Source organism: Lissotriton vulgaris, chromosome 1_2, assembly GCF_964263255.1.
Source record: "Lissotriton vulgaris chromosome 1_2, aLisVul1.2, whole genome shotgun sequence".
In the NCBI taxonomy this organism is placed as follows: domain Eukaryota; kingdom Metazoa; phylum Chordata; class Amphibia; order Caudata; family Salamandridae; genus Lissotriton; species Lissotriton vulgaris.
The window spans coordinates 191,906,011-191,918,313 of record NC_141686.1 but is presented as its reverse complement, the minus strand read 5'-3'; the positions used below and the strand labels follow the sequence as shown (position 1 = coordinate 191,918,313).

The 12,303-nt window shown below is 50.8% G+C and overlaps 1 protein-coding gene across 1 annotated transcript in view; it reads left to right on the top strand.

Moving 5' to 3' along the window:
* Nucleotides 1-12,303, top strand: part of LOC147734888 (alpha-N-acetylgalactosamine-specific lectin-like) — a 71,900-nt gene that overhangs the window by 23,906 nt on the left and 35,691 nt on the right. The window contains exon 3 of the mRNA XM_086953669.1: nucleotides 1,297-1,454. Coding sequence (XP_086809795.1) covers nucleotides 1,297-1,454 — 158 coding nt within the window. The remainder of the gene's footprint in view (nucleotides 1-1,296; nucleotides 1,455-12,303) is intronic.

Genomic DNA, 12,303 nt, shown 5'->3' with positions numbered 1-12,303 from the left:
AAAGATTTTTGGGAATTGAGTGTTCATGGAACCTGTGACATATTATGCAAACAGTGCATTTTCATTCATTGCACCAGATGCAACTTTAAAAAGGTGCGCCCAGCGCAATGAAGGGAAATGCAATGCATTATGGTGAAAGTGCTGCCCCCCCCGGGCAGGTGCCCTGGGGGCTGCTTTACAGCCGCTCTGTGTTTTCACTGTGCAGGTGGCACCCGCCTGCGCCTTCCAAGGGGATTAGCGATCCTTTTGGGGGTGGTGCAGTCAGTGATTTTTCACCCTCCTGCAAGGGGATGTTTGGGGGTCTATGAGGCCCCTTTTCACCCACCAGAGGGGTGCCATCAGGGGGCCGAGTGACAGTGCTTCACCTTTGAGGTGGCGCACTGTCAGTGTGCCTCCTGAAGGCTTTTTTGCCCCGGCGCCAAAGTCGCTATTACGGCATGGACGCGGAGGCAAGGCATGCCCCTATGCGAATGAGGGATTTCCCCTGCAGATAGCGCTGCCACTTTATGTGCGCCAACGCTATCTGTGTTACAGAAGGGGATGCATAAGCACCTGTGGCCCCTTCAGTAATGCCAGAGTGACCTGTGGGCACACAAAGTGGGCACAAATGCCCATTGGGCCCCCGAGGCACTCTGTATAATACTGCCCCTGATGTTCAGGACAAGGGTGAACTTACAAGTCTTGTTAAACAGATTTGTCTCCTACATGAGCAAACTGGGACAGCAGATACATATTGCTAAATCTCACACCATCAATATACCATTTGCCTGTCAGAAAGAAAGTGGATTATTACTTGGGTTGGATGCTTTTCCACCACATGAAATAATGTTGCTGCTAACACAATGCAACTCAACCCAAGCATTAAAGCAAGGAAAGAATAGAGATTACATCCTGTCTAGCAATTCCTTCAATGATAAACTTGTTCAATTATGAAGGGTTCTTGTCAATGTTTGCTGTTTGTGGAGAGAGAAGTCGTTAATAGAATATTACATCAAATCTTTGTTGAACAAATGGCCAATTCTGTAATGCCAGGAGAAATGCTTGGGAGATAGCGAACGTTCCATTGGATTTTAACAGATTGAATTAAATGTAACTTATTTATATTATGACGTGTGGATGAGTGCTGATTAATGTGTTTTTAAATGGATATGATGCAACAATAATGTGCATTTAAGGAAGAGACTTCGGTTGGTATTTTATATTTTCCCATTACTGATTTAAAATGTTTACTGTTGAAGAGTGTTGTTCTATAACGTAAGACCCCCCCTCTCTGCTTTGTATTTTGAATATTACTAGGTAACTGTCAGATCACGGCCAAGCCGACACCAACTTCAAAAATAAATGCCAATGAAAGGTGTCTCTGTGTTCAAGGCTCCTGTGATCAGGGATGGGTGCAGTATAAGAATGCTTGCTACAAGCGATTCAATGACATAGTGTCTTGGCCAGAGGCAGAGGTAAGAGTTCCATGCATGCTCTAATAAATACAAAGGCTCTTATTTACTAAGGTTTTACAAGGATTCTTGCTTTATGAATTTACTAACCAATTTAAAGGCCCACATATGCAGTGCTAAATTACCTAAAAGGTGCAACCTTTAGTAAAAATGGGCCACAATGTGTTGAGGATGATGATCAATGCTGATCACATCTCCATGTCCTTTATATAATGCCATGTAACCTATTACACTGCTATAATTATGTTTTATTAACAACGATGACATTCCAAGTATGCATATTAGTGATGCCCACCACTGCCATTAGTATGGTAGGATTTATGAGACCAATTAAATATGTGGTGTGTGTAGGTGTATACACAGGTTCCCAAGCTAATGTCATGAATACAATAGTGTTTCAGCACCTTTGGGCTTATCTCTAAATTCCCTGCAATTAAACTTTTTAGGCCCCTGAGGAAAAGAGGAATTGACAACATCCGCAAGTTCAATTTACAGGGTAACCCATTTGGGTACACACTGAAAACCTAAGTGATAGATGAGGTTAAATGTGGGTTTATTACAAATCCAAAGCCAGACTAACATACACAAAAATCTCAGACATATATTGTAAATCTACAAAATCACTACCAGCAGACCAAATTGTATAGCAAAGTTCAGTCTCAATAGCATGAAGAATACAAGAAATTCAGTAATAGCATTAGCATTTCAGAAGATAAGGAAAATAATTTGGATACGATATGAGGTCATCTTGCCAATTATGCATGCAGACATCTAGATAATCTAAACTAAATCTAACCTAGACAACAATAATTGGGAATACCATAATCAAATCAAGTAAGGTAAGCAGGTATGAGCATTGTAGAACTCCTGGAGAATTTCTCCAAAATAAATAATTTTATATAGCATAAAGCCACACAACTGAGATATCGCAGGGAGGTCTGTACCTCTCCAAGTCTAAGGGGAATCTGCCTAAACTGAAAATATGACCATCTGTTAAACTCCACAGAACATTTGAGAGTCTTAAATCATGAGTCCATCTACTTTTACCCTTCTAACTGTGAAACTTGGTGCCCTGCGTTACTACTCCAATCTCCTGGTCTCTGCATCAGAAATGCTGTTGGATTATTCCAGTCTCCAGATATCATGTGAATGCTGCTACTCCCTTTGTTTGTTAGTGCCTCTCGTCCTTGCCTCTGCTCTTCTCTGAGCCTCACAATCTTGCATACACAATCTGCCTTTCACTAAGTAATGAATGCCTTGAGACTGCACCTGCAGAGGAGAGAACATGCAAAGCAAACAACTTTCGCTTTGAAGGTTAAATGTTAGATTCAAATGCTTCAGGCCTTTGGTCAAGCTAACATTGCAAAATACATCAATGCACAATTGAATGCACAATATATAGTCATAAAACAAATGCAGGGTACTATTTAACTGAATATGTGAATGTATTTGAGCCAAAGAGTCACTTAATCTACACAAATGCAGATATAAACAAGAACTGCAAATAGGTATTAATATGAAGAAAACATTAGTATACACACTCATGTAAGTGTTTAGGTTATACAGCAAGTATCTCCGTCAAGCGCACAACTTTATGTTAATGATAAAAAACACACAATTACATAGACTATGTGTACATGTATATGGCATTGTTAGAACATGAAAGGGTGGTGCCAAAATGATTCTGCTCCGGTAGAACATTCTGTAAACAAGCATTGGCAATGACAATAGCTTTCAATTATCACAGAAAGTGTATCCTGAGTCAATGATAAGATCAGGAGTGGTCCATTCTTAAGAGCGGAGAGCCTATAATGCTGCTTTAAATGCGGAGGCACCTAGTTGCCTGAGCTGATTTTTGCAGTGCTGAAGATGTCACAGCTCTGTGTGTGTGACCTTTTCAGCCTGTCAAAGCACTGGGAGGACCTCCTCTCATGGTCAGGGGTAGCATTACTGATAGCCTCGCACCTGGGGGTTTTAAGCCATGAAGTGCCCAATGCAGAGCACCTTTTATTTGTCACATTGTTACAAAATGGTGTGGGGCTAGCAAGCTTCACTGACCCTATGCCACTCTGTGACAGATAGGGATTGCCGATTTCTCCATCCAATACGTGACAACTGCAGTACCACTCCTGCAGGAGGCTCGAGGCCAAGATCTCTGCAGCATCTGGTAAATTCATTTCATTTTAATGTTTGATGTGTGCCTACATATGTGCATGTATGAAAGTATGTGGATTTTTGAGTGTGTGCGGTGATATGTGTGTGCATTTGTGCTTGTGAATGGTGTGTGTATATGTGCACACTTGTGAATGCATGTAGATCAATGGATGCATGCCCCCTCCAGCTTAAATTACTAGCAACCAGTGGATAAGATCACATGCACGCTGTCACTCATCCATGCACAGATACATTCATTCATCCATTGACTGACTCATGCTTCATTCATCAAATTACTCATGCACAGTAAAACATACACACAAACTCCCAAAAGCACACACAAACTCCTAAAAGCACATAGAAGACAAATTAAAATTATATAGTAGAAAAAAAGAAAACAAAGTAGTCAGCGACCATCTCTCAATGGCTAAGGAATTACAGAAAATCATTAATAGACGCTTAACTAAATACCTCAACAGCCAACAACTCCCCAACACCACTCAGTCTGCTTTCAGACCCAACCACAGCATTGAAACCACCCTCATCCCCACCATAGATGGCATCCACATGACTCTGGATGGAGGTGACATTGCAGCACTCATCCTCCAGGACCTCACCACAGCATTTGGCCTAGTCTCCCACCCCATTCTTATGCAATGTGGAACTGACATCTGAATCAAAGGAAATGCAATCTGATGGATCTGTTCCTTCCTAACTGAAAGGAAATTGTCAGTCAGCCTGGGACCATAAACCTTGGATGCCTGTGACCTTATCTGCGTTGTTCCGGAAAGATCCTCACTGAGCCCTTCATCACACACATGATCCCACTAGTTGGTATCATCTTCTCTCACAACATCAAAGTCCTCTCCTATGCCAATGACACTCAACTCATTCTCTCCCTCATGGACAACATGCCCAGTACACAGACTGAAATCACCCACTGGATGGAAAGCAACAGTCTGAAGCGGAACACTGACAAGACCTAAATCATGATCATTGAAAAACGCACTCCACCGTGGGAATTTGCCTGTTGGCCAAAAGAATTAGAACCGACACCCAACCCCCAAGCCCACCACTCACATCAAGAACCTTAGGATCATCATCAACAGCTATCTCAACATTATCACTTAAGTCAATGCCATCACCGCATAATGCTTCCATGCCCTGAAGATGCTAAGGATAATTTTCAAACGGCTTCCAATCAGCACCTGGAAAACTGTTGGAAGGCGGTGACCCCAGGGGTCAAGAGGACTCTCCTAACCACCTGGAACCTCCTCTCCCACAAGTACTGCTGAGTCTTATCGAGGGGGGAGTCCCCACCGGGGAGGACTGATTGTACACAGTTGACACACCACACTTATGAACGGACACTACACTGTGATGCTTTATCAAGAAAGACTTTATCAAGATTAAAGTAAGGAGCAATACACAGCGATCGAGGGATCGCAAAAGTCTCATAACGAGGGATCGGGGAAGCGGGACAGTCTTAGGAGGCCAGCTGGCACGCCACGTACCCTGCGCACAGTTCTCAATCCTCGAACTGGGGGGTACGGGGGCTGGCGATGGGACTTGCTGTTCTATTCACTTCTGGTTCAAGATGATTGTGAGGGTAGCGTCGATGGTCCAGCCGGACCAGAGAGTTCGTCAAGCCGCAACGAGGTCAGCAGGGCAGCCGCGACAGCGTCAGCAGGGCTTCCGATGTTCAGGTCTGGTGCTTCAAGAGGGAGCCGCGACAGCGTCAGCAGGGCTCCGATGGTTCAGGTCCCGTGGGTTCTAGGGTGAGCTGCGACGACGTCAGCAGGGCTCGGTGGGTCAGAGTCTGTTCTCCTCAAAGTCAGCCGCGATCAGATCAGCATGGCTTTCTTGTCCAAGATACAACTCCCGATTAGGTGGAAGGCAGGCTGTCTTATAGTCAACGAGTCCTTTGATGTCCGGACCCTCATAGGCAGGAGGCCGGAAGTCCGAGGGCCAGGCGCCTGATCGTCTCGGCGGTTGGTTCTTTGATGCTTTGGACCATGCGCCCATGGAATCCCAGACACCCATCAAGGTCTGGAGCCAGCTCACTAGGAGGCCCAAGGTGCCATCGAAACCAGCCCCCAGGGATAGTTCAGAGGTGTAAGGGAAACCAGTTCCTCGGAAGGGGGCCGGAGGTGTGATGGAAGTCTGGGATTCGGGTACTTGGTGAGTCGTTCACCCCCCGGGTGGATCTGGGCGCGCCGGACGCGCAGGCTTAGCTTCAGCCAGGAGAGGCCAGGGCTTCCGAAAGGAAAGAAGGCGGCCGGCCGGAGTGGCCAAATATGGAGTCTGATGTTCACGTGCACGGGTGCAGGCACGCGGTCTGGGGATTGTCTCAGGTCCAGTGGAGGAGTGTCATGTACAATTCTGGGTGGACGGGAATCAGTTCCACCCGTAGATCTGGGGCTGCGGAGATCAGCGAGGACCACGCCAAGAGGCCGGGTCCAACATGCGTCCCCTCCAGCTGAAAGACGAAGGGAACTACCCATCTTCTTGGGGGTTCTCTGTGTTCCACAGTAAAATCCATCCCTTGGAGGGAGATGGACCAGCGTAGCAGTTTAGGGTTTTCTCCTCTGATTTGCATGAGCCACCGAAGAGGACGCTGGTCGGTCTGGACCCGGAAGTGGGTCCCGAACAGGTAGGGCCTCAGTTTCTTCACGGCCCAGACTACTGCGAAGGCCTCTCGCTCGATGGTGCTCCATCTCTGCTCCCGGGATAGTAGCCTCCGGCTGATAAAGGCTACCGGATGATCAATCCCCTTGTCGTCCACTTGGGAGAGCACGGCCCCGATGCTGTGTTCGGAGGCGTCGGTCTGAACCACGAAATCTCGGGAGTAGTCAGGGGCCTGTAGGACTGGAGCGGTGCACATGGCTTGTTTCAATTCTTCGAAGGCCTTCTGACAGGCGGGGGTCCAGATAACCTTCTTGGGGTTGGCCTTGGCTGTCAACTCGGTGAGGGGGCCTACAATACTCCCGTACCCCTTGATGAATCTACGGTAGTACCCTGTGAGCCCTAGAAAAGCCTGCACTTTGCTCTGGGTCGTGGGGGTCTCCCAGGCATTGATTGCGTCTATCTTGGGTTGGAGGGGGGCCACAAGGCCGCTGCCGACCTGGTGCCCTAGGTATACCACTGAGCTTTGTCCTATTTGGCATTTACTAGCTTTAATGGTGAGCCCGGCTCGACGCAGGGCGTCCAGCACCTCCCAGAGGTGGTGCAGGTGCTCGGGCCACTGAGCACTGAACACCGCAACGTCATCTAGGTAGGCGGCACTGAAACTTTCCAACCCCGCGAGGACCTGATTGACCAGTCGCTGGAAGGTGGCGGGGGCGTTTTTCATGCCGAAGGGCATGACTCGGAAGTGGAAATGGCCATCCGAGTGGAGAAAGCAGACCTTTCTTGGCCCTCTCCGTGAGGCCGATCTGCCAGTAGCCACTGGTGAGATCGAAGGTACTAAGGTACTGAGCCGACCCTAGGCGGTCAATCAGTTCGTCGGCTCCCAGCCTTCCTTGACCAGGCTGAGGGGACCCCGGACGGGGTGCCCATAGAGCAGCTCAAAAGGGCTAAACCCCAAGGATTTCTGGGGTACCTCGCAGTAGGCGAACAGGAGGCAGGGTAGGAGGACGTCCCACTTGCGTCGCAAGGGCTCCTCAAGACCCATGATCATCCCTTTCAGGGTGCGGTTGAACCGCTCAACCAGGCCGTTGCCCTGGGGATGGTAGGGGGTGGTGAACCGGTAGGACACCCCACACTGTTGCCAGAGGGACTTCATGTACCGGGATATGAAGTTCGTCCCTCGATCCCTTACCACTTCTCGGGGGAATCCCACCCGGGAGAAGATCCCCATGAGGGCCCGGCCTACGACCGGGGCCGTCACGGTCCGGAGGGGGATGGCTTCGGGGTATCGGGTGGCGTGATCGACCAGAACCAGAATGAACCGGTGGCCTAAGGAGGTCCGGGGCTCCAGAGGTCCGACGATGTCGATCCCCACCCTCTCAAAGGGCGTATTGACAACTGGAAAGGGTTGGAGGGGAGCCTTGCGCTTGCCTCCCCTCTTGCCGCTAGCCTGACACGTGGGGCAGGACTTGCAGTGGTGTTCCACATCAGCCCGCATGTGGGGCCAGTAGAAATGGGTCACTAGTCGTTGGAAGGTCTTATCTTGGCCCAGATGCCCTGCCAGGGGCACATCGTGGGCCAAGTTGAGGAGGAGTCCGCGGAAACGTAGGGGTACCACCAGCACACGGGCTGATCCTAGTTCCGCGGTCTTCTGTTCACTGTACAGTAGGCCGTTTTCCCAGTAAAGGTAACGGGAGCCGGACTGGTCTCGAGCGGCCTGGGTGGCGGCCTGTCAGCGGAGCCCCTCTAGGGCAGGGCAGGAGGTCTGCTCTTGGCAGAACTCCTCTCGGGACGGTCCTTCCTCTTGGCGCCACTGGGCCAACTCGGGGAGATCTGCTATGGTCGAGAGTGGTTCGACAGCTGGTCCGAGGGGACCCTCGTCGGATGCATTCTCTTCGAGGGGGGGCTGGCCGAGGACCGTGGGGTGCTCGCCGCCCTCGGGGACATCAGGGGCTGAACTGGGGAACTCAGGCTCTTCGTTCTCGGGGTTGGGCATTCTGGCCGTCATGGTCCGGGTGCTCACACAGGCCCATTGGGGCAGTCCTAACATGGCTAAATGGGTCCTTCTCTCTACCTCTTTCCACTGGGAACTCTCTAGGTCATTCCCCAGGAGGCAGTCTACTGGCATGTCCGTGCAAACTGCGACCCGCAGATCGCCCGAGACCCCCTCCCACTCAAACGGGACTTGGGCTATCCTGCAGGTGCGGACAGAGTTATCGGCTGCTATCACCCGACAGGAGGTGTGGGGGATGATCATGGACTCAGGAACTAGCGTGTACCTAACAGACGTGATGCTGGCTCCTGTACCCCGAACGGCTCCTATGCTGCGCCCATTAACCTTCACTGTTTGGCGGTACTTTTCGGTGTTGTCGGGCAGATAATCTCCGGGGATCATCTCACTATCCCTCCGGGAGGCTAGGACCATGGCTGCGGGTTCCCACTCCCCCTGTTCTTCTACCTCTTCCTCTTCTAAGGCTACTGAGGATATCTTTCTAGAGGAGGACCCAGTGGGAGTGGATTTCGGGGTCAGGGGACATCGGGGGTTACCGGCATAGTGCCCGGGTTGCTGACACTTGAAGCACGTGGAGCTGGGGCGGAGCCCCGGGGGTCCTGCACTCGGAGCGGCTCTCGTCGAGGGAGGAGAGCGGGGGGACTGGTTTCCGGGGGGACTACGCTGGGTCCCTGACTGGGAATTTTGCTGCTTGCCCCGACCTCCCCCACCTCGCTGGCGGGAAGATCCTTGGTCGTTCCGTGGGGGGTCTCCCCCGGGCACCTTCTGGACTCGGGTGGCCACCCATCGATCGGCTTCCACAGCCAGTTTCCGTGGGTTAGCGAGCTTGCTGTCCAGGAGATGCTGTCTTAGTTCCACAAAGCAATTTGCGGACAGGTGTTCGTAAGCCACTAGGTCGACTAGGCCCTCGAAGGTGGTCACATTGCTGCCCTTGATCCACCCATCTAGGGCCCGGGTGTAGTAGTTCACATAGTCCACCCAGGTAGTGCCAGGAATCTTCTTGCACTCCCTAAACCGCTGGCGATACATTTCTGGCGTTAGGCCGTAGCGGAATAAAAGAGCGTCTTTCATGTGTGGGTAGGCGTTCATGTGTGCCGTCGGTAGGTCCAGCAGGGTGTCTCTCCCCTTGCTGAGGAAGCGGCTCCACAGGCCGGCCCCCCAGTCCTTCTCCGGGACCCGGTGAGCGGACATGGCCACCTCGTATGCTTTGAACCATGCTGGATGTCGTCTCCTTTGTAGAATTCCCTTACAACGTCCTTGGGGATATGCACCTTCGTTTCTTTGGGGACCACCTGCTCCCCAAGGCCCGGTGATCCGGCTGCTTCTTTTCTGGCTTTCAATTCGATTTCCTTGAGGCTTCGCTCGTGCTCGAGCTGAAGTTTCCGTCCTTCATGCTCCCTCTGGAGCTTCTTCTCCTCTAGCTCTCCCTGGAGCCGCAGTTGCTCCACCGCCAACATTTTTTCTGCGAGTTTAAGTTCACCCTCTAATTTGAGGCGTGCTAGTTCGAGCTCATGGCTTCGGTCACGTTCTCGATCGGCCATCTCCTCCGAGGACCGCTCTCTCCCGGTGGCTGGGCTCCGGGTCGGTTGCTGGATTCTCTCACCGGTCGGTGTACCGGGTTCGGTCTGTGGCCTCCCTCCCTCGTCTTCGATCGGGGGAAGAGATGCTCCGGACTCTACCCAGGCGGTCAGCGCGTTCTGGAAATCTTAGTCCGGTACTCGGGATACTCAGTTCTTTGCAGAACTGCTTCAGCTCTCTATGTGTGTAGTCTTCCAGGAGGTCTTTGTCGAAGGTTGTCTTTACACCAGATTCTGTAGTCGTCATTGTTGCACTTTTCTTGTGTGTTTGCTGCGTGTAGGTTCAGGTAGTGTGTCAGTGGTACGATCTTCAGACGTAGGTTCGTATCGGGTTGCTGCCACCAATGTTGGAAGGCGGTGACCCCAGGGGTCAAGAGGACTCTCCTAACCACCTGGAACCTCCTCTCTCACAAGTACTGCCTAGTCTTATCGAGGGGGGAGTCCCCACCGGGGAGGACTGATCGTACACACTGTCGACACACCACACTTATGAACGGACACTACACCGTGATGCTTTATCAAGAAAAACTTTATCAAGATTAAAGTAAGGAGCAATACACAGCGATCAAGGGATGGCGAAAGTCTCGTAACAAGGGATCGGGGAAGCGGAACAGTCTTAGGAGGCCAGCTGGCACGCCACGTACCCTGCGCACAGTTCTCAATCCTCGAACTGGGGGGTACGGGGGCTGGCGATGGGACTTGCTGTTCTACTCACCTCTGGTTCAAGATGATCGTGAGGGTAGCATCGATGGTCCAGCCGGACCAGAGAGTTCGTCAAGCCGCGACGAGGTCAGCAGGGCTTGGGCAGGAGTACTCCGTCGCACTCGTAAGCCAATGGAGCCGCAACAGCGTCAGCAGGGCTTCCGATGTTCAGGTCTGGTGCTTCAAGAGGGAGCCGCGACAGCGTCAGCAGGGCTCCGATGGTTCAGGTCCCGTGGGTTCTAGGGTGAGCCGCGACGGGTGGGTCAGAGTCTGTTCTACTCAAAGTCAGCCGCGATCAGATCAGCATGGCTTTCTTGTCCAAGATACAACTCCCGGTTAGGTGGAAGGCAGGCTGTCTTATAGTCAACGAGTCCTTTGATGTCCGGACCCTCATAGGCAGGAGGCCGGAGGTCTGAGGGCCAGGCGCCTGATCATCTCGGCGGTTGGTTCTTTGATGCTTTAGATCATGCGCCCATGGAATCCCAGACGCCCATCAAGGTCTGGAGCCAGCTCACTAGGAGGCCCAAGGTGCCATCGAAACCAGCCCCCAGGTATAGTTCAGAGGAGTGAGGGAAACCAGTTCCTCGGAAGGGGGCCGGAGGTGTGATGGAAGTCTGGGTTTCGGGTACTTGGTGAGTCGTTCACCCCCCGGGTGGATCTGGGCGCGCCGGATGCGCAGGCTTAGCTGCAGCCAGGAGAGGCCAGGGCTGCCGAAAGGAAAGAAGGCGGCCGGCCGGCCGGAGTGGCCAAACATGGAGTCTGATGATCACGTGCACGGGTGCAGGCACGCGGTCTGGGGATTGTCTCAGGTCCAGTGGAGGAGTGTCATGTACAGTTCTGGGTGGACGGGAATCAGTTCCACCCGTAGATCTGGGGCTGCGGAGATCAGCGAGGACCACGCCACGAGGCCGGGTCCAACAAAAACTTTCAAACATGCCCTTGTCATAAGCAAGATGGTTTACGGGAACAATCTGTATGCAGGGATCAACCAAAAATTCACTTAAGGATTTCAGACCATTCGGAACTGAAACCAGAATCAGTCTTGCTGACAGTGACACTGCGCTCTCAAAATCTGTATAACATAACATAAAATGCATTATTTTTTTAAAGTTCTAACATAGCTACCAACTTTAGAAGCATGTGCTGGCCTACTTGGAGCAATACAAAAATATACACTATGCACTATACTATTGCAAGATAACCGCTGTAGGAAATTGAGTTACTAGTTCAGTGGGGTGAAAATCTACTCAAGCAGCAACCGAGATCCTTGTAATGTTGAAGCCACACGCAAAACCAAATTATCTGGTGCTTAATTGTCTATTAGCTAAGTAGACAACCAGTCAGGCTTGACTTAGAGGCAATGTGTAAAAAGGGTTTATGCAGGACTTCAAACAATAATCAAGTGAAAAAAAATCCCACACCAACTTAGAAAAATGGAGAAAAAATGTATAAATAATTTATGACAAAAATTAAATCAGTAGTCTCAGAGATATGAAGTTTGAAGGATTTAAGTGAACACAGTGCCAAAAAGCACAAAGCGCCAACAGTGGTCTTCTGGTCACGCCAGACTGGGATGAAGTCACAAGTTCAGGTTGACCTCGATGAAGTGCGTACCACATACTTGACCAAGTTAGGCCTGTTAACAAAGTACTTTAAATCCTGGCTGCGAGCTGGTGCAAGATACGGCATTGAGCATATGTTGTGAAGCACCAGTTCCAAGGAGCTGCGGGCTGCGATGCACAGTCCTGTGTTTAGGAGGCGTCTTGCAGCAACATTTTTG